Source organism: Megalopta genalis, chromosome 15 (genome assembly GCF_051020955.1).
Source record: "Megalopta genalis isolate 19385.01 chromosome 15, iyMegGena1_principal, whole genome shotgun sequence".
Taxonomy (NCBI): domain Eukaryota; kingdom Metazoa; phylum Arthropoda; class Insecta; order Hymenoptera; family Halictidae; genus Megalopta; species Megalopta genalis.
Window position 1 is genome coordinate 8,538,425 of NC_135027.1, and position 23,135 is coordinate 8,561,559.

The window sequence follows — 23,135 nt, forward strand, 5'->3', positions numbered from 1 at the left end:
TTTTATAATTTCGACAGAAATCCCCTAAGATATGTCATTTTATTTGTACTTGTTACTAGAATCAATTTGAGTTGAAATAATGAATTAATTTTAACATATTTCGCGAATATTGTGAAATATTGCGTTCAATCAATTGCAGTTTCGGACCTATAAACCTATAAACAGATGCTATAACTTTATTCAATTTGTTCTAATGGTGATAATAACCGCCATATTATTATTATTATTATTATTATTATTATTATTATTATTATTATCATACTCTGTAAAATGTAATAAACTTCCATCAATTCTTTCATGTTCATGATTTTGTGTTTCCTATTTATTTATTTCTTACCGTAAATGAAAATGTAGGAAAGATTATGATTCGTTAGACTTCGTCCAATTTACACCGAACAATTAATCAACATCCCTGAATAACGAAATAATTCAGAATTTCTATTAATTTTTAAATCGTAGATAAATTTTTACGGCTGACTTCGTAAAACTCGATCTTCGAAATTGACGTGCTTTATCAATGCTGAATGAATATTAGTTTCTCGTGTGAAGTATTATTCCAAATGGTCGGTTGAAAAGAACAACATACGAAAACATGATTTATCGGATCGAGATAGAAGTACGAGTAGTTGTGCTTAATAAAATGGATCTACGTGTCATGTACAGTTTCACATTCCTGCTTTTTATCGCTTTCGCATTAAATATCTCGTGCACTGTTCGCTCTTCAAATGTCTCGTTCATCATGCATAAATAATGTCCGACAAAAAATTCATACATCCGTATGAATAAAATACGATTGCATAGAATCGAAAAGAAAGGGACCCGTGGAACTGTTAGTCGTGATTGGCGTACAGTTCTCATTGATACAGAAGAGATGAATAAAAAAAAAGTGAAAAAGTATAATTAAAATCGAGACTTCTGAATATGCAATTGCAACGACCGATGGCAAGTAAATTCGATAATACATGTTATCAAATACGCGATTATTTAATTCCAGAAAAATAAGATTTTAATAAGCCTCGCAAAACACAAATAAAGTTTTCCTTTGATATTCTTCACTGAGCAACTTCTCTCGGAACATCAACTTTCGTAAACATTCGTGGTCTGCTTGTACAAGATATTTTTCTTCCGACTATAATTAACCATCCGTTCCCTTTTCAGCCACGAGAAAGAAAATTCTCTTGAATAATTAAGGACGAAGGTGACCCGTAAAGTACGTTTTCACTGAATCATTAATAAACCTTTGAGAACGTAAAAGAGATACGCTTCGTCCATAAAATAACTGAAAAAAAATGACAACTGAATGCGTTACAGAGACTGCGGATATTAATGCGAAACAAAAACGTTCTCAATTCTCGCAACCGGTAGAGTTAAATAAAAAGGTACAACAATAATTCTAATAGGTTCGCAGTATTTTGTTATAGTCCCCGAAGTTTCATGTTTCGCTGACATTCAGCTTCATATCGCATAAGATCCGCAGCCGGCTAATAAAATCGAGCCAAACGGAGGTCTATTAATCGAGGGTCGTTCTTTCAATTCGCCGCACGCGCGTCGCAAAAAGAGAAAGCAAATAATGCCCCGTAAAAGGATGAGTACGAGGCAATAACTCCAAAAATCTAATAAACGGGAAAACTTCGGAACAGTATAAAAGTACAGAGAAACGTAACCGTCGTACAGCCGAGATAAACCGACATGTCTATCGTGACTGGAATCCGATGTATCGATCCGGTTCCTACCACCTTTTCGTCACCGAGCGGGACGAGGCGAGACAAAGTGAGCATCCTTAGTCGACTAGAAGCCTGCTGGATGGGATTCGATACTAGTTCGATTGGTTCCCTGATATAATTCGACGTTCCACTAAATCAAACTGCGCCGAACAAAGTTTCGGAGACTGCTCATTCGAGACGCTCGTAGTCCGACGGGGGTGTCTTCTTAACTAGCTGATAGGCCGGAAGTCGATCAAAACGCGAAGTGCCCGCGTCACGCGGACCCAGCTGATTAACAAGCGGTTTAATTAGCGACGGTGAAGTAGAACGAGGCATTAGGACCGGCGCGGCACCGCGCGACGGAATCGAAATACTATTAACGGGGGAAAAAAGAAGATGCCGGCCACACGGCGACCTAATTGGATCGCGTTAAATCGCCATCAATAACCTACTGTAACGCGACGCTCCGTTCATTACCGCGGGGGAACCGCTAATTAGTCGTGTTTTTCCCAATGTCGGTCGAACTTTTAAACAATCGCGCCAAGAGGAAACACGAAGTAGGTCTCCCGGACTTCATCGATCCTGCCGGCCTCAAATTTGGCCTCGATTTCATACCCTCGGATTTGGTCGAGGTCAAAATCTTGGGTCGCGATGCATTTTTTAATTTGCCGAGAAGCTTTCGATAACTGCACGAAACGTAGGAGATACGGTAAATTCTCTGTAATTATCCTTCAGCTCGTTAACAAAAATGGAGGATTTGGAAACAGGAGATTAGCTGTGTACTATAAGTACCAGACAATCTTATAAATAATGTAAATTCCAAAATAATGTAACGTCCAGTTTTGTTCACAAGCTGAAGGAAAATTGGGGAGAATTTACTATACTTCTAAATTATAAAATTGTTGGAAATATAATGGCATTTGCCATTATATTGTTATTATTGCACTGTGGATCTTTGTGTCAATTAAAAATTGTCTGCACTAATAGCAGGAAGCAGTAATTGGTTAGAAGTTCGTTTCTCAATTCGACAAACTTAATAAATTAAAAACAATGTATCGATATTCTTGAATTCCTTTGACTTTTAAAACATTATAATAAAGAGAGTTTACGCTTCTCTATAATTACATCTCTTCATTAAAAATCCAATAAAAATTGGTCCAGATGGTTCTCACGTTATATTAATATTTTGCAATTCACGAATTGTAACTTTTAAGAGAGAATATAAAATACATCGGAGAATTAACATTTGCTTTTACTATGTTCAACATAGTTATGAAATTTAAGCTATTTTAAAATTCGAACTCACGTTTTTCTGTTACAATTATTATAGCATTGCTTCTTTAATCATTGTTCACTGAACTTTTGTTCCACTCGGTAAATATCATTTCATAATTATAAATAGACTGAAAATTTGATGCATTTATGGTACAAATGAATAAATGAAATACAAAGCCGCGAAGGCGTCGAAAGAATTTGACAATATTATTGTTATCTACAATTTCTTAGAACCATTTTTTTTTAAAAAGGCACATTTTTATTTCGCTTCCATTTTTTACGATTAACGTGGACAAATCTCTTTTCACAATTCTCCATAAATCCTAATGTATACGGTTTTATGCGAGAGATTAATAGAGATTTATAGCGAATTCCGTTCTCCGATGAAAGTATAGGAAAAGCTCGTTTAATATCACTTTATTTTTCACATTTCTCGGAACTCTGCTTACTCCAATAATTCCGTGAGTCGTTGTGTTATGGTTGAAACGGAAGTTCGATTAGGAGGAGTGCACGATAGGTAGAGAGGACAGTTCCTTAGATCATTGCGTTTCCATTCCGGGAGAAGGAAGATACATACTATACTTACTCGTAAATCCAAGTCCGAGTAAACAGTCGAAAATATATGTTTCGAAACGAGAAGGCCGAACGATGATCTATCACAGGAATTGCCACTTATGTCATCGGTACAAGGAACTCCCCGCGATATATTTTTCCCCTTTCGCGATAATAGCGCCATCGCTCTGATATCAATATTTCTCACGGACTCAATATATTATTTTTAAGAATGAATACATTCTTCGTCGCTGGAACGGTCCCATAAATCGATGTCGTCAATTACATTTATTCGCGCGATTCGCCGACTCCATTCCGACTTTAATTACGATATATGGATCACCGAAATGCTCGACGATTCTACGGGAACGCTTCTCGCAGCTTTCAACTTTGTCAGTAGGCTGCGGATTTTTATGCAAAATGAAACTTGTATGCAGCAATTGCAACGAGGAGAAATCAAGTAGCACCTTCATTCTTTCGTTGATCGTCGTAATAGATTATTAGTCTTGACATTTTAAAATGTCTCTAATTTTTACGCTATTTTAAATCGTAACTAATACTTTCAATTAAAAGTTGAAAATACTATAACAGTGTCCTAAAATTCTTCCAACATTTTTACAGTTTTGTGCTGTACCTATTCATTTTGTCAGAAATGCATAAAAGTCACAGTCCATTTATGGCAATTTTTCAAAACATATTTTGAAAAACGATTACAGTGATCCTACTTCTGTTGTTTCTAGTTTAACAGCAATTTATGTAACTTAATTGCCAAAAATCGAATAATTCACAGTCCGAGGGTTAATTCGATCAATTGTCATATTTTAAAGAAGTATGTTAAATTAAGATACAACCAGAGGCGAATAAAATATTTTACTGTCTCTAAAAAAAGAAAGTAAGTGAATTTGTACACACAATGTATACATTGAGATTGAAAAGATTCGAGGTATGTTGATAATACTGATGTTCCAGGGAATAATAGAAACGCTTCATGATTTTTATGAAATAAACCGTGGAAATGGGAATTTGCATAAAAATCCGCATTCTAGTCACAGCAGCTATCCACTCTACCATAGTCAATGCCAATTTATTATACTTGAGTGCTCGGGATAGAGTGGATGGCTATTGTGAATGTCAGTGTATATCATTTTTAGAAAAGCAAACTATTGAACATGCCATCGGACCATAGAGCTACGAATATCACACTTTGTACGTGCTTGCTCTCTAAAAGTCAATTATATGTGACGTATCAATTCTTCTCCCGAACTAACTTCATAATTCTTATACTAACAATTCCACGGCTCGATTGACAAGTGTTGACACAATTCTACGTTCATTGATCGGTATGCCGTTTCTCTTGAAAAATTAAAAAATGAAATGTTCTTTCGCATTCACCTATCAGGAAAAAGAAATTTTAATATTCGGATATTATATAATTAATATCTTAATAATAATAATTGTCTTTCAGTATTAAAATTCATGAAATAATTGCGAGAACTGTAATTAAGTTTCGCTCGTGCTAGTAGGTTTAATATTCGTCTCTCGAGTTCGAAAAACAAACTTTGGTTAACTAAACAAATTAAGTCTGGAGAAATTCGATCTCGAGAGGGAAGAATTTGTTTTCGCTACCAATAATTTATAGATTAAAGCTTCTCCTTGACAACCCTTCACATTTGATATACGATTTTGGTGGTCTTAGCGACTTTCGAATGAAATACACGAAGGCTTCGCACGATCAAATATCCTCCTCGTTTTTATTCCATAAAACAGCCGAGAAGATCGTGCATAAAGTTTCACGGAGGTTGTTGCAAAGGGGAAGCTTCGGTCTTCAAATCTGGAATAAATTTAGTCAGAAAAAGCATTTATCAATGTTTCTAGAGACTTTACAATCCGTAGTATTTTCGCGGGTGAAAAAAGTGTCCTTGGTTTTCGACACGCTGTATTATGCAAAAAGATCTTCGCAAAAAGGTGAATGATGTATTGCGCGAGCAGAGATTTCACGCATTAAAATCAGCCGAGATTTATCGTCGCGCGATTTTGCTGCGCGAAACGATCGCACGGTTCGAAAATCAACAACTTTCGTCAAATCAGAGCCGACAATCCCGCGTCATTACAGCCGAAGATAATGAAGTGCGCAGTTTCCGTTGAAACGACGTATTATTACATTCGCAAATACTATGCACGTATCTCGCGACCGGTGAGTCGAGAGAGGCCGGCGCAGTTTTTTTCTGGGGCGAGCGCTAAGCAAATAAAACAGCGCTAATTAATTCCGTTGCGCTCGACAATTTCGAGGCTCGCGTTTCTGTTGTTTCCACGGTGGACAATCGGCCGGAGGATGGGGGTGGCGTTTCTTGGACCGTGTGCCTACGCTGCCGTCAAAGTTATTTTCGCGCATCCGAACGGAACAAAAAATCGAAGTTGGCGGAAACGGTCGTCGCGCCCTCGCCGCGCCGATTCTCGCGCGCGGAAATAAAACCGTTACATGCGACGGCCGGGGTTCACTCTCGCGAACTTTAATCACGGATTATGTAACCGCCGAACGGATTCGTTGACTCCGTTGAAGTGGCGGGAAATATTTATGGGGCACGGGGACCGGAATAAAATTCGAGGGCGGGGAAATGTCCAAAGGATTCTGATTGTAAAGCCGCGCCGCGCGGCGTCGTCGCGCCCGGCTCTGGGTACGCATGTATATTAAAGTTATGCGCGGGAAGAGCCAAGATTGAATTACTTATGGAATTGCCGGTCCACGGCTATGAAAGCAATTTATGAGCAGGCGCAAGAAAACCCGAGAAAAACCATTCGAACTCCCCTCGATATTCGCCCGCGAAAACGTGAATATTTCACGGCCGTCCTCTCCCGGACACTTCGTCGTCCATGTATATCAATTTACGGCGGACTGTATAATGTTCAGCCTCGTCGAAAATATAAATTCCGGGGAACGGCCGGCCAGCCAGCTTAGATATCCCTGAATAATACAGTCGCGTTTCTATTTTATACATAATAGAATCAGACGGCCGGCCGGCACAGAGGCTTCTCTTCCGCGTAAAGTAGGTCGCGCCATAAATTTTAAGGCTTTCTAAATAGACTGCTGAGCGGTCGGAACCTCGAAATTGATATAGCGATGTGTTCCTCTGTAATAAGTGCCACGGATCTACCTGCGAATTCGTAGTTTTCTGTCGGGCTGGGTGAAGCGCGAACAGAACTTGATGGCTTAACGATCGGACGGCTGCAGCCTGTGAAATATTTTGGAATAAAATATTTACGACTTCCTTCATCGTGTACGTGTAACTATTATTTTGGTTTTATCAGAGTCTGAATTTATTTTTATATAGACTGTTTAACTATTATCACAACTCTAAAACAAAATCAGAGATTAATATTGATTTCGACAGGTTGGAAATACAATGTTGGGGTCACTCGTGACCCCAGTATACTAATCAAGAATTGAATCTTTGATACATAGTCTAGTTCTTTAATTATAAAATACTCTTTTAAAAAAAGAGTTCTTTTCACAAAGAACTAGTAATGACAACAATCTGTTGGAGTGATCGTTGTTAACTTGTACGATGTTGGTAAGAGAAGAAAATGAATTAAAGAATTTGTATAATGATATTGTAGTAAAATATGGTCTCTGACATAATCCTCCGCTCTTGGAGGAGAACAAAAGACTTTTCTAAAACGGTTTCATCCTGAATCCTTTCTTGAAGCTTAAGAGCTACCTTTAAAAGTGTTCAGCTTATTAAGGTCGTTAAGCGAAGGAAGAACTTTCCACTTGATTTTTCTTCCTTGAAATTAATGTGAACAATAACGTCAACGTTCTGAACGTTCTTTCGCACTCATCGATTGACATTCAAATGAAAGTTCGCCATTCGCGATAAAACAATCTCGCAATATCGAAGACTTAAGAGTTTCCAATCTGTTGATTCTCGTGACACTTTAAAACGGAAAGATTTAACGCCGATATAACGAAAGGAAATGCGACAGTGTTCAAGTTCATATTTAAGCGGAGGAATCCAAAATATTTAGCCGGAAGTGACACGGAAAGGAGTGGCTTAAAAGGAGACTGCTAGCGTGCAGCTTAAATATCTATTAAAAGTTTCACTCGGAAAAGAACTTCTTATGGACAGCATTCTTCCTCAGCCCCGTGGGCTAATTTAGGAAGATAGAATTAAATGCCTTACATATTTCTTCCGGTAAACATTTTACGAAGTTTTTAATCCAGGCTATTTTTATACTGCTAACAACGGTCTCCGTATTACTGAATTTTCCTCGTAATTCTAACTGCATAAAAAGCACAATGTTTAATAATTACAGACACGTCGCGAAGCTGCACAAAGATATCGTTTTACACAATTTTCTTATACTCGAAAGGAACCGGAGACTTGTTTCGAATAACAAAAGAAATTATAAAATAACTTGTTGGAATGTAAATAAGAATTATATATTGATTATTAATTGATTCTATATAGAAATTAATTCAGAAATCTTTTTATCGCAAGGTGAAATAATAAAAAGATAATTCCTGCACGTAAAATAATAATGTTCTAAAACGATTGCAAGAGGCAGGAATTAAATATAAGAAATTGTTTCTTTTCATAATTTCAGTGAGTTAAAAATAATGGAAATAATAATAACATAACATAAATTCAGAAAATCCGCATGGTTATCATAGATTCCATGATGATTTGAAATCATTGCGAAACAATTTATACGAAATTTTGCCACACGTATAATCTTTTCATGTTAATGAACGATTAGAATTTCTCTATTAAGCATTACATACGATAGGAACAATAAAATTTCCTATTTTGCTACTAGATTTGAGCCGCGTTGTAGAATATTTTCCCGTTAAATTCGCGTCTGTGAATTACAGATGGTGACACATGTAATTATGACTTTTTCAGATGCGCCTCACTGACGGCGAGCGACTTCGTCGAATTTTCAAATTACCTGTCCAGGGACAGGAAGTACCCGAGGCATTGTGGTCAGCTGAAGGAGTTCGACGTAGCAAGCGACAGGAAGTTCTTTCGTGTGACTTTTAAAAGTAATGACAGATACGACGGAACAGGATTTAACGCCAGCTACGTGTTTGTGGACGAAGAAGGGAATTATACAACAAAGCCACCAACGAGTAACGCGTCAACGTTAAAAGGTAAAACGGAATTCCCTTTGGCCACGACTTTCTCGAATTTTTACGTCCTCTCGGCTTTTTACCGTCCTTCAGTTAATGTCTTTGTACAGCGAAATTAAATAATAGTTACTCAAATCTCATTTGTCGAGTATTTCCGAGAGAAATACATATTCCTAGCAAAATAGTCTCTGAACAATGATTTTCATGTTCGAATTCTGCAGAAGCACATATACATCTATTTTCTGTTAATCTGTTAACCCTTTACACTCGAGTGGTGACTCTAAGGCACCACTAAAATTTGTTACATCACGTTTTAAGATAATTTTTATATGAACAAAGTTTAGATTTAAAAGATTGTTAAGAGAGTAATTGTTGTGTGACTCCCAAGAAACAATTTCATATGCATAAAATGCATTTTGCCATATAAAATAAAAACACTATAAGTTAGAAAAATAATTTTATATTTACAGTTAAAATAGCTTCGAGTGCAAAGGTTTAAATATTAGTTACTGAAAAAATGAAAATTTCTCTTCACATTATTAACTGAATGAAAATGATTCATTTAAAAAGTATTTCCAAGAAAAAAGTGTTAGGAAAGAGTAATATGTTAAAATCGAGCTCGAGAACGGAATTACTGACTAAAAACGCGGAAAACTGAAAACCCGGAATATCAAGCTTGAAATTACATAAATAATACAAGAGAGATAAATTAATAATTGACAGTACATGATTACAAATTGCAAATTTATAAGCGTACAGTAAATGAAAATGTGTCACTTCCAGTGAGTTTTCAACAATATCAATGATTCAATAAAAATACGGAAATGTGCATTAATATAATAAAATCCATTTGCGTGAAATAAACGCCCAGAAAGCACATCGTAATGTCAAGAACATTATTTAATATGATATCAAACTGTTGCAATTAACACGAGATTCTCTCTCATTAAATGCAAATTGCGATACAGAATTTAATACAAAAATCCGATAAAACGTTGACAATAACGACTAGACCGCGGATTTTATGCGTTTACAACAAAAACGAGTAGGCGAGATTTGAAAAAAAAAGATAAAAAGATCGCATGAATCGAAGAGTATCGATATATTATTTCCGTTCCGATGAAATTGTTATAAAAAAGGAAGATATTCCTAATTGGCTCTTGCACTGTGCAACAATACCAGAACATATTTATTTTGCATAAGAATCCGTGGTGTAGTAATAACACGTCGAATCCGGACGAAACCAGCGGAATTAGGTTCTGAAATATGCAGGTCAAACGTAGTAATCGAGTTGATGTCGCGGCGCTGATACTGGAGCATGGAAGTGCGAGATTGATTAGGTGAACACTCGCGGAACATAGTTTGCAATGTAAACGCTATTACGAATCCGCACTGCGAGGCGCGCGACGTATAAATTTCTTATAATCTCGCTTGCGCGCAGCCGAGCAAGGTGAACGTCGACAGGTGTAAAGATCCCGTGAATATTTCGCGGATCAACGATAACCGGGGACAGCGGGTTTTGGATTTAAAAAAAAGAATGAAAAAGAAAAATAGATCGAGCCACTCATTGGATCACGCGGATTTATCATGCAATCCCATGAATAATAGACAGTTTACATCTGAAACAGCAGAAGCCGAGCGTCAGCGGCAAAGAGATTTCATGCAATTTATAGGGAGGATTTTCGATGGACCTCTGGTCTGGCCTGCAGGTATTGATAGAAGAAATCGAGTTTTTGTGTGCTTCCTTCCATTATTAATCATTCGGCGGATGGATACGTTTGCTTTAATCGTACATAAATCGGACGGATCGCGGAGCCGCCATAGGAAACAGGAAGTAAATACCGGTTCCTGCAGCAGCCCGCCGGCTGTTACGGATGTACACGTTCGTAATATTATGTTTTGTTTAAACTAGATATTATGTTCCACCTCGAATATGGTTATTTTCGAACGAAGCTTGTTTTCACGACGTTTCAGCGATCACTGTTCTCGATGTCATGATTTGAAGATCCTGGCTTTGTTCAATCGTCGATTCTTTTTAAGTTAGGATAAAGATGTCTGATGTGAGACCCAGTTTGGCTTTCCCAGAAAAATTTTGTTCAATATACTGTAAATTCTCCCTAATTGACTGTCGGCTTGTACACAAAATCTACTCGATCCTTGGTTTTCTTTTTGTTTTCTTTTTCTTTTTATGGTTACCGATTGTCAACAATTATAAAAACGAGACGCAAGGTTATGTCAAGGTTTTATTTTTACAGTTACCGATTATCAATAACTATAAAAGCGAGACCCAAGGTTCGAATAATCGTACCTCTTCTTCCCAAATTTTCCATTTTTCTTTCTAAGCTGAGAGTCAATTAGGGAGACTTTATTATATAATATATAATATTGTTTGATGTATATAAAATTAATACTAATAACAAATACAATTCTCTCGATGCAACGGACTTACATATTCAGTTTACTGGACTGCAATTGCAAACGATAATTCAATTATAAATTAATTATCGCGTGAAAATTCAATAAATGCTATAAAAAGAAAAAAATGAAAACGAACAGACAATGGTTTGCTTTCGCTACTTAAATCGATGCATTAAATCAAGACAGCGCTCCTTAATTAATCCCATCGGTGAAGTTTCCAAAATTGAAAGAATTTTGATTAGTACAGCATGTATGGGATTTAGGACGATAATTTCGAAAATGTCGAAGAAAGAGAAACACGGATGCGTGCACAATTTAAAATACTTCGCTCGAAAGGTTGCTGCAAGTTTCGTTCGGCTTCCCTTTATGCATACGAAACTTGATTCTTGTCTTTACGATTGGTATGCAGTTTACAACACGCGCAGATATATGTATAAAAGGAATTGCTACTATCTATTCGAGATACGTTCTCAGTTTCTCCTTGTTCTTTGCAGGATCTGCAATCTTTGTAAGATTGGACGACACAAAATATTGGATGTTATTGAAGCGTGTCTTAAATCGTTGTTACATTGAATGGGCATTTATAGAATTTGTCAATAATCTTTTCAGTAAATATATTAATTTATGTATTGGACGTGCGTCTCGTTGAAAATGTCGGGATCATCGATTGCAAATTTTGCAGTGGTCTGAAGCATAATATGGAAAACTTCTTAATCTGTCGAATTTGAATTAAAATTTGAAATCCACAATCTGTGGCAAGAAGTATTCGACCAAACAAATTCAGTCCATCGTTATAGTTATTTGATGTGGAAATTTTGCTCATTAACGATAAAGGCAAATGAAATGACAAAAGTGGACAATTTCTTCATCGTCGAATGCATCACACAAATTATTATAATATTTTGGCATGCTATTTAAATTTTTACCTAATTTTCTTACAATTAGAGACGATGTATTATTTTATATTTTGCAGAAAGTTGAAAGCAATTGATTGATAAACGTTGCTTATAAATATCGTTAATATTAACATCGTCAATATAACAATTTCGAATTACTACTCGAACTGGTCGTTCAACAATCACGGTTTCGACGAACCATTTTCCGAAATTATTGCCGCAGCTTCGCGGGACAATGACGCCGATGCGTTCTGAAATATTTGATTACGCGGAGGAAGAAGGGTGCGAAGGAAAATAACCGGCGGAACAAAGCTCGCCGCGGGAACACTTGATTCTGTGTTCGACCATGTAATGGATAGGATTAATAAAACCGATTCGTTACCGCGCGTAATAGTCCGGCGTTCGGTCCTTCACCGGCCACAATTTATGAATAAATCGTCGAAGACATTAACGCGGACAAAGGAAAAAGAAAAAAGCGGGATCGAAATAGATTGTTCGATTGAATCCCGTGGAAGTTAAATGGAAACGGAATTACTGTGCCAGGGTTTCGGTATAATCGGGGAAATTGCCGTGGCGGCCGTTGCGCGGAAACTAATTACATTTGCATGTAAAAACGATAATGAAAGGCCGGCAGGAAGTATTTCGAAAAGTCGGGAAATATTAGGAAAATCAACAAGTAGATCGAATTGGCCGTGGCCGCCGATTTTCGAACTGACCGGATGTAGAGCAATTAATAACGCGCGCGCGGTAAGTAACAATGAATCCGATCAAAGGGGTCTTGGATACGGCGTAGCCGTACATTAATTTAGTGAATTTAATTTATGTAATGACATATTAAACACGAATCAGGATGTACCGTACCTGCGGCAGCGGATATTGCTCGGGATAACGCACACACGCGCGCGCGCGCGCGGCAACCTTTGCATTAATTTAAATTGAATCAGTTTACACGTTACGAAAAGTATTCGGCTTTCCCACGTAACAACTGTCCGCTGATGCTAATATTCTATCGACACGCGAATCTCCCGGTTATTTCTCGGCGTTTAGCCGTAACGCTTATTAATTCTTCCCATTCGCCCTGATCATCGTCCGGAGAGTCATCGTTTTAATTCCCCACATTCATTAGCGACCAACGAAGTCCGCGCCTGTCCTATTAGACCCTCTGTTCTCCGCGCGGATTTCACCATTGTAATTCGCTCACTCGCCGGAACAGAGATTAGCCATTTGTCAATGTTGACCTGCATAAAACTTCAATTAGCTGTTTATTAAAACTATCCCGAAGTTACCGCGAAACAGCCACTGTTTAAAATAGTCAGTTTAAAATAGTCTTGTCCAGTTTTTCTTCTCGGATTTTAATAACTTTCGATCAGCACAGTTCTTTTTAATTTATTGTACTTCATAGACTACTTGCAAGTATTATTTATCTGTACATTAATATTCTTTCAGTCTGTTGCTTAGTTTCATTTTAATAATTACACATGCTTTCATTACACATGTTATTCAGTTTAGCAATTATAATTTAATAACTATGCGTGTATATTTAAAATTTTATGTTTATCATCGTTATTCTTTTCGTTCCGCCTTGAGTGCGACGAGCATTAATATTCTCATTTTTCGAGCGAGTTGCTTCAACGTGGAATACTTTTTTCGCGAACATGTTTCACCTACGTGCAGTTTTTGCTCCTTCGATTGATAACTAAAAATCGAAAAACGGTACGAACAGTATCTATTGTTCATATCAGCATTGTTGCAAAGTACTCTGAATTTGTTCCTCCTGCAAACGTGACATATATAAAGATTTATCTGCAATAAATTACAAATCCTGTGTTAATCCAACGCACATTAACGAAGATTTAAAATATAACAATGCGTTTCGCAAAATTATGCTACTTTATCAACACACGGAAAAGAATATGTTCAAGAATAGAAGCAGAAATTACATAATTTTAAAAGGTCAATATTTCATTCATCGTTGCTTTCTCTGCGATAAATTATTATAAACAACGTAGCACGTTTATTCGCCATTCTAACAAATTCGTTTGAACAAACACGTCTACACAAATAAAATATATAAAAAGCTCGTAATATTGCTCAATAAACCGTATTAAATAACTGCTCGATAATCCTGCATAACAAACGTACAAAAAGTAGCCGAGTCGCTTCAGATCGGAATTAAAGCGGCTCGCCCCATTGTTGTTCGATAGTTGTCGGAAAGAATCGCGGACAAGAGAACCAAAACCAAAGAAAATAACAGCAGCGCGGCTCGGCGCAGCTACGGATTAAGAGGGAAAATACAATAGAATTGCGTAACAGTGGCGAGGCAAACAGACGGGGGGGGGGGGGGGGGGCTCAGTTCAGTGGCATCAGCTCCCTAGATTTGGCCGATCATGGAAGTAATTAATGCGTCCGGCTCCGATTTCCCTCTATAGAGTCTAACCGGTAATTGAACCGGATCAGAAAAAAATCAACCGTCGAAGCTAAATGAAGGCAATTATTATCGGCGCGCACGCCAAACACGGCTGGTCAAATTGAATTGGGTTGCATTGTTTCAGAACGGCCCGCGAAATAGAACGCGGGACCAGGGCCGTATTTATGGCCGACGTTTGATATCGCGATTCCTTCGATCGGGTCGTTCGAAATTATAAACTTTATACTCGTCGATTTCGTGTTAACTCGAAATTATCGTACGTTCGACTCGAAGATATTCAGTCAACCCGCGCGCCTCTTAGAATTGCCGAACGATTCGGGTTCGTTATGGAACGGAAGTCCCGCGTTTCTGTTTGTCGCACCCTTCGCGCAAGCTCTTTTATTCGATCGTGTACCTTCGATCGCAATTACTTTCAAGGTATATGTCCCCGACCGACGCGGCGCGGCGCGGCGAATCTCTGTGCGGGATTTTTCCAATGCCCGTGTCATAGCGGAACGAAAATCCCCGCTGGTCGTTTCGGATGCAGATCAACGCGAGAAATGCTGCGATTCAACTGTGGCTGTAAAAGCGCACCGCATTGTACATCGGTTCGAGGATATAAATGTTCTTTCGCCGCTTGTAAACTCATTCGGACGTCTGGTTCGAATCGGCGTGATCAGGGTAAAAAACGGATTCGGCGCGGAACAGACCGGAAACGGAAGCGAGTGAACGCTTGGAATCGCGCAAAACATTTTGCAGATTTTCAAAGATTTCATTTGCCATAAAGTTTGGTCCGTTATTGATTTATTGAACTGACGATAGCACGCTTTTGAAGATTATTTTTCGAAAACCGAATTCAGAGAAAAATCTGCATCTCGTTGATTAGAAGATTAATTATAAGAAAACTTGAAATTGTTATTGTTTTCTGTAATATGAATAAATCTTTTTGTTGCACGAAGATCCATATTTTAGATTCTATTTCAGATATATATTCTAAATATTATTTAGAATTTATTACTTATTCTAAATATTATGGAATTTATTACTTATTCTAAATATTATTTAGAATTTATTACTTATTCTAAATATTATGTAGAATTTATTACTTATTCTAAATATTATTTAGAATTTATTACTTATTCTAAATATTATTTTAAATACAGATAATCAAATATTAGATAAAAAAAAATAGGTACTTAAAAACACGCACATATTTGTATTGCAAATAAACAAAAACGAAAGTGGACAAACCATATAATAATCCGGAAAATATTTAAGAATATTGTTTTGCTTAAAATAGAATCAATGTGATAAACAACTATCAGTAATTTAAAACGTAATCAAATTCTTTTTATCTTGTTTGAGATTTTGTTTATCTTTATCTTTATTGAGATTTCGTTTCACTTAAAATAGAATCAATGTAATAAACAACTGCGAATAATTTAAAACGTAATTGAATTCTCTATCTTGTTTAATCAAAAATACGTACGACATTTTTCCTTTAATTATTCTGCATACAAGAACTTTTTTGTACGAGGCTCCATTGTTACGATGAAACGGATACTTTGTAAGGCAAAGGTGTTATTGGATATACGATGACTGACGTGTCTGTTCATGGTTGGCCACTTCTACTTCATCTACAATACACGGGGAAAATGTGAAGCCTCCTGTTAATGATCTTATGAATATTAATGTACGGATTCATACTATGAATATTAAAGGCGGTTTAATTAATGTGAAAGAAAATGTAATCGAGGCATTTTATGAATCACATATAGAAATTGCGTGAATCCTGTTCTCTTAATTTTTCGAAGTCGTAAAACATCCCATACCGGATTTATGCTATGATTCTAAAATTCACTCTTTCTCCGCTAATTTTAATAACTTGAGAAACGTTCTTCCGAAGCTTTTACTATTTCATATTTTACGCATTAATTTTTCTCACAAATGCATCGAATCCAGCGATAAGAAATTATCTCGCAAAATAAACTATAAACCGTAGAAAGCCACTAAATCTAATGAAAGAATTACGCCCCTACAGTTATTCGGTTATGCCACGCCCACCTCGTCCCGATGTTACGATTACCACCCTAACTGACATCCAGATAAAAATAAGACTTCATAAAGGCGTTTCATCGGTAACGATATCATCTTCGCTTCATCGTGTCATCCTCCTAAATGAGTACTATATTTGAAGAACGCCATAAAAAAATCCCTATATACCGAAAGTCATCTTTTTTTATGTCGAATGCCCATTATCGCATAACATCGAACCTTCGCGGATCAGAAAAATATGTTTAATACGTCACATAGCGGTACCTTCTCCCAAAAAGTTGGCCGAAATACAGTTTTTAAAGTATACCAGCGTCTCGTTGCATTGAATATTTTGCATCGTGACAAAGTTCATCGTGTTACAAGATTATTAATCTAATAATTAATCTAACAAATGTGATACTGTCACGAAAAAAGAGAAATTAAGAATTAATTCAATACACTTGGAAATGAAATATCAAATTCTAATGAAGGAAACGATGTTCTAGAATTGTTCAAATTATATTCTCAAATTTTTTGGTGTGAATAGCATTGTTAGTTTTTGAGTGACAATTGTTTAAAAACTGAACTGGACCTGAGTGATCCAGTGTGACATACGCGTTTCGCATGACAGCAGAGATTAAAAAAAAAGATCTCCTGATAATCTTGTAAAAAAAAAGAACAAATTTGATATCCTATTTATACAATTATAACCAAATATTTGAAAATCATAGAAATTCGCAAGAAATAGATGAGAAACGACGCTTATGTCTTTATGATATATTTCGAATTTTGCATTATTGCATAACATACGAGCGTCGAGTTTTGGGAGAAGGGTTTTGATATCGTCGCCTCGATCCGATCGGCCTAATCACCGAGTCCTCACGGCCGATTTCTGTTCCAGGCGTATCGCTGCTGGTGTCGCTGTTCACGAGTCTGCTGCTCGGTCGAGTTTCGCTTTAATCACGATCGGTAACTAGTTGGACGGGTCTTGGCTCAATTTACAACGAACTGTAACTCCGAGGAGCCGGAACCATCCGAAATCTCCCATCATCATCCGGCATGCCGGGGAAAGTGGCCACATTGTTTGCGCAGCGCAAGATGGCCGACAGCGGAGCCGATCCTCCGACGACACGGGACACCATAATTCGTTTATTAGGTTCATCGACGCGCCGACAGACACGAGGCCGATCCGATCTCTCCGTCGTCGAGCGACCACCCCGCGGAGAAAAATATTGGCAATAATGTACGCGAACTCGCCCCGAACGGGACAATTCCCGTGGAGAAAATCTAAAAGACGATCGAGCATCCGGACTGCGTTTCATTGAAGTACCTTACACCGAGGAATATCGAGTTTTCTTTTATCCGTTCGAGCCCGATTCAAAGACGACGGCGTCGATCACTCGCGGACGTTCGGTCGAAGACGCGAACAATATAACGACGCGCGCCGTCGTCGGGAACGTTGACTCTGGGAACGTTGTCGTTCATTCTCGGCAACGATTGTTCGACGGAGACACGCGGTTCAAGGGAAACGCTCATTCGTAGATCGATCACCACGTAGACATTCCTTCGCGTCTTACGATTAATTAACGGCGTTCAATTAGGTAGCGTAATGGAATCTCGCGTTCTTTTTAGGACTAACGTTACTTCCTTTCGCGTAGGCAATTTCCCGGATTCCTTCTTGGTTTCGCCGGGAACGTATACTTTCGATTGCCCGTCTCACCGATAGACATCTATTTTCCAAACGTTCGTTTCCTTCCTGCGCGTTTTTACGACCGGAGGAACTTGCTTACTACCGACCAAAGTGTACCGTACACGTTTCACTGAGAAGCATCCGCAGAACTGTTTCGTTTTCGAGTCGAGGATCACCCTACTAGTGTACTTAATTAATCTAACGAACACGTGCGAGACGAGAGAAAGAAAGAGAGAAAGAGAGAGAGTGAAAAAGGATGTTACGCGTGCTGTGTGTTGTAAGCATTTGTTGTAACGCGAAGCGTTCCGAAGCCGATGGATCACGGACGTGTTTCTCTCCTTGTACGGAAACGAATTTATTAAATCGCAATGAAAAAACTCTGTCCGTTCGACGAATCACTGGAAAGTCAGGCGTACAATGAACGATCTTAACGTGACACGAAAATTTGCCTTCCTGAGTACACGAGATCCGACACGGACCCATTTATTATTACATCCTCTATACGACTGTGATGTTTCCATTCCTTCTTAGTTAATTAGAAAAACGTATACAAGTCTGATTATGCGGGAGAACAAACAAAAAGAATAATAGATACTCGTGTGACGAACTAAACGAAAAAGACAAAAAAAAAGAAAGAAGAGAAATGACGAACGAACGGATCGCCGACCGAACGAACGAACGGCTGCGAACAGCCGTTCCGGGGAACGCAGGAGGATTCAACGACGTTCGAGGTTTTGATACGTTCGAATTAACGATGAGGGGTGTCGTAAGCCGAGCAAAGACGCGTAATTAGCCGGACTCCGATCCGGAGATATCCGTGCGTGTACCCGAAAGTTTCGAGCATTCGATTTGAAGACGGTCGCTTCAGCGAATAAGTTGCTCGAGAACTAGTGGATAATTGCGCGTGCGAGTCCGTTAGAGATGTTGTTCTGTTATAGTTTGAACGATATATTTATTACGTAGAGAATAACATAGCGAGAACGTTGTGTAACGAGAGTTCGAGTGGTGCTCCAAATTTTTTAGTTGTCGATCCGAGGAGAAAGAGCGCGACGATGTTAACGATCGATCGAACGGACAAGTACGGTACCACCGACCACCGTGCCGAGAGTTTGAAGTAATTTTCTGAAGCCGTCTCGATCGCCGAAAAGGAACCCTGTAACATAATAAACATTCACCGAGAACTTTGTACAATATTACTTTTCGAGCGGTCCAAGCTGCTCGAGCTGAACCAGCTGCGACGCTGGGAGCGTTGTCGGGCGCGTAAATATGTCCGCGTCGAAAGTTCGCTCGCTCGAGATGCAATCGATAAAGATAAATGTTTCACGATCGATGTAAAAAGGCCGCGTGGATGCATAAAAAGAGCTGCATCAACTCGCCGGTCAACGAGAGAGAGAGAGAGAGAGAGAGAGAGAGAGAGAGAGAGAGAGAGAGAGGAAAAAAGAGAGGGGGAGGGTGGGAGAGTCATCGATGGCGGAGTTAACGACAGTTTTGACGAACTTTATCACACACAAAGATCCGCCATTTTCCACAGAAAATTATTTCAAACTATAAACTGGCGGACCGAAGCCAAAGACCACTTTCTCGAGCTTATCGCGGCGAGTGTAACAGCAATAAGAGTGGCGTGGTTTTTTTCACAATTACGACATCCACCGGACGGGAATTCGTCGAGACGATGCGCACTGCGTGCGGAAAAAGAGACTTGCGAACGGGGAACGAAAAAAAGATGTGAAAACGAAGGAGAACGACCATCGCGAACACGTTCGATGGGTGGAAAAACGGTGAAACGATTTCAAAAAACAGAAAAATAAAGAGAAAGAAAGGAAAAAAAATTCGATCGAGGATTGAACTCTTGCGAATTCAATATCAAATCTATGTATCCAGTGATACATAAGAAATAGGTAGCAATACTGTCATTGTGTACGTTAGACTATTGTGAATATTCTTTAATAGGTTTATAATACGTTGACTACTTCTCCCGAGTTTCGAATTGATTTATAAATGAAATAGCGTGACTGTGAACGATAATGTGAACGTCTCTTGTGCGCGTGAGAATGTATATGAGCAGTTATAAGGCTTGCATCCATTGTTATTTATATGTTGTCTATAAAGAGATGAGGATGACAGAAACACTATTAGGAAGTTGTACACCCAAATCGACACTATAAAATGCTTACATGTAAGTATTCACATTGTAAATACTGTTATATTTAATCCGTTCGAGCTGCTGTCACTACATACGTAGTTATACTGTTTTATTCCGTACCGATAAGCTCAGATGTAACGGAGTTAACTAAACAGAGCAGAATGACAAGTCGTAGCTTTGGTCGTTCCAACTTGAGTCTACCTAATTATATATCCTTTCGCACTGTATTCGTTTTGCGCCGATCACACGTCGGCGAATTAGTTCGTTAACCACGAGGCTCGTTCCGTTGTTCGTATCGACTTGTAAATCGAGCCCTTGCGTCTCGCCCCGATACATTTATTGCTGTTAACGATCGTACGATGTTTCTAGTTACACCGTTTTCTATCCTTATCCCCCTCGTTTGCCAAGATTTCGACGATCCCGCGGAGAAAAATCTGCTTTCTTAGAATCGCTGTCCAAGACGAACGCAAGGACTTACTTTGCAACCTAATATTAGCAGCTACGTCGAAGGCAGCAACATTTAATGTGCACCGACTCGTGAAAATATTCGAACGCTTGCCAGAAAAACGTTCTACGATTACGTGTGAATAACCTTTTTTTTTAAATGTCAGTAAAGTTTGGAACGAATACGAAACTCTATACGAAAGTTATGAATTGTTTGTTACCAGGCTGCGGATTTTATACATTTGTAGGTGAAACTGTGTACAGCAAATGTGAAACAGTGGAAACCTGTAAAAACCTGTAAACGGACGAGGAATGAACGTTTATGTAGCTTCTGTATCTTGTAGTTGATACAGATAATGCTTATTTTGTATTAAAAACCGCAGCCGTACACATAGCGGACGTTGCGAAAATATTTCAACAATTAAATAAACTGAGCGGAATTTTGAACTTCAGGAATTTTGTTCACTTGAATCGTAAAAGCTACATCAATATTTGTTGCGTAACATGATTCTGTATACTTTCCCAGACAGGATGGTATATATTTTTTGTATCATTAGGAATATTTAACTGTAATGCATCATTTCTCGACAAAGCGGAATTTATTTTGAAGATTAGAAGAAAATGAGACAGAGATCTAAATAAAAATGATTCAAAGATAAAAGATTCGAGATAAAAATGAAATATAAAGTAGTAGAAAGATTAACATAATCTAAGAGAATCTAAAAACGATTAGATAATGAATCTACACACTACATACTACTTACACTCAGCTTGTAAACAAAAACGGACCATTTTGGAAAGGGGAGATACGATTATTCAAGCCTCGCGGCTCGTTTTTATAGCTGCCGATAACATATAGTTGTCAATAACTACAAAAACAAGGCGCAAGATTCGAATAATCGTCCTATTGTTTACATCGAAGCGTGAACTGAAAGCGTTTACTGAATTGTCCATTTTTGTTTACACACTGAAGGACAATTGCGGAGAATTTACTGTATATGTAAAACGACAAGTGTTCAAACAATTTTGCGAGTCAGTGCATGCATACGTCGCGCAAATGGGTTACTTTGAAATCATTGACAATCACATCACTGACTACGTTTCCGTCGGCACGGGTTCACCGACACTATGAAAGTATCGACGAATTTTTTAATCATAACTCATTCTACTGCCCTAAACTAACCTAACCAAGGCCAACCTAAGCCTACCTAACGCAACCTAATCTAATATAACCTAAGCCAACCTAAGTCAACTTAAGTCAACCTAAACCAACATGACCCGAACTAACCCAACCTGACTTAACCCAACATAACCCAATCTAACTCCTAACCTAACCCGACATAACACAAACTAAGCCAACGTAATGCAACCGAAACCAACCTAAGCCAACTTAAGTCAACCTAATCAAACCTAGCCCATCATAACCCAACATAATTCAAAATAACCCAACAATTTAATCTTTCTCAACCTAACCCGACCCAACCCAATATATTTAGCATAATATAACCCTGACCTAACAGGGTCAAACACAAAATAAGTATCAATGATTACATTCGTCGATGATTTCATAGTATCTCGGTGAATGCATGACGTCAATGAGCTCGTGACAACTAAAACATAGTCGGTGAAGTAATTGTCGACGATTTCACTATAACTCCGCCCAAATACGTTATTGTCGTTCGATAGAGTTGTTTTGCCATTGTAATAGTTCGGTTCGCGACGATTTTCACGCTTCGATGCGTTCCAAGAATGATTAATGTGTACGAGGACGACTTAATTAGCCGAATAGTTACGAAAAAAAAGAAAAAAAAGAAACGAAAACCCACAACCTCTCGGGATTTACGACTCAACGAGCGCTCCGTGATTAGGCAGGAAGTTCAGGAGCGGCCTAGCAGCAAGTTCCTGAATCCGTGAAGCAAAACAAAAATGGAAATGAAAAGAGTAAAATAAAGTTTTATCCTTACACGACGCGCGTCGCCCAAGATCTTGGCGTGCGTGAACGAAGTCGCGCCTGGGGCGCCTCACACTTTGTCCTGCGGTTAAAACTACTCAAAAGCATCGTAGTCGTGCTCCGGGCAAACCGGAAACGTTGATCTGAGCATCGACTACGGTATCCGCTAGTGGCGGATGTATTTTCTTATTCTGTTTTGAGGCTCTTGCCGATCATCTCACGCATAAGTTACTGAACTGTAATGCAATCATCGTTACTGTCCTAATAAATCTTAGTATATGAATCCATATGAAACGAATGAACACTTTATTCCACTGAACGACCGAATTACGGTATCACTGATAACTAGGATCTACAGGGTGTCACAAAATTATGGTACCTCCGGGAAATGAGAGGTTCCTAAGGTCATTTGAAGTAACTTTTTCTTGAGCCAAAATGCAATCCGCCGCTTTGTTTACGAGTTATTAAAGAAATACAGTGACCAATGAGAGATG

General features: G+C 38.4%; 1 protein-coding gene across 1 annotated transcript in view; it reads left to right on the plus strand.

Annotated features, from left to right (window-relative positions):
- Nucleotides 1-22,935, plus strand: part of Sol1 — an 842,346-nt gene extending 819,411 nt beyond the window's left edge. Inside the window, exons 12-13 of the mRNA XM_076526761.1 lie at nucleotides 8,432-8,679; nucleotides 17,315-22,935. Of these exons, the coding sequence (XP_076382876.1) occupies nucleotides 8,432-8,679; nucleotides 17,315-17,373 (307 nt within the window). The 3' untranslated portion in view covers nucleotides 17,374-22,935. The remainder of the gene's footprint in view (nucleotides 1-8,431; nucleotides 8,680-17,314) is intronic.
- Nucleotides 22,936-23,135: the final 200 nt, after the last annotated feature.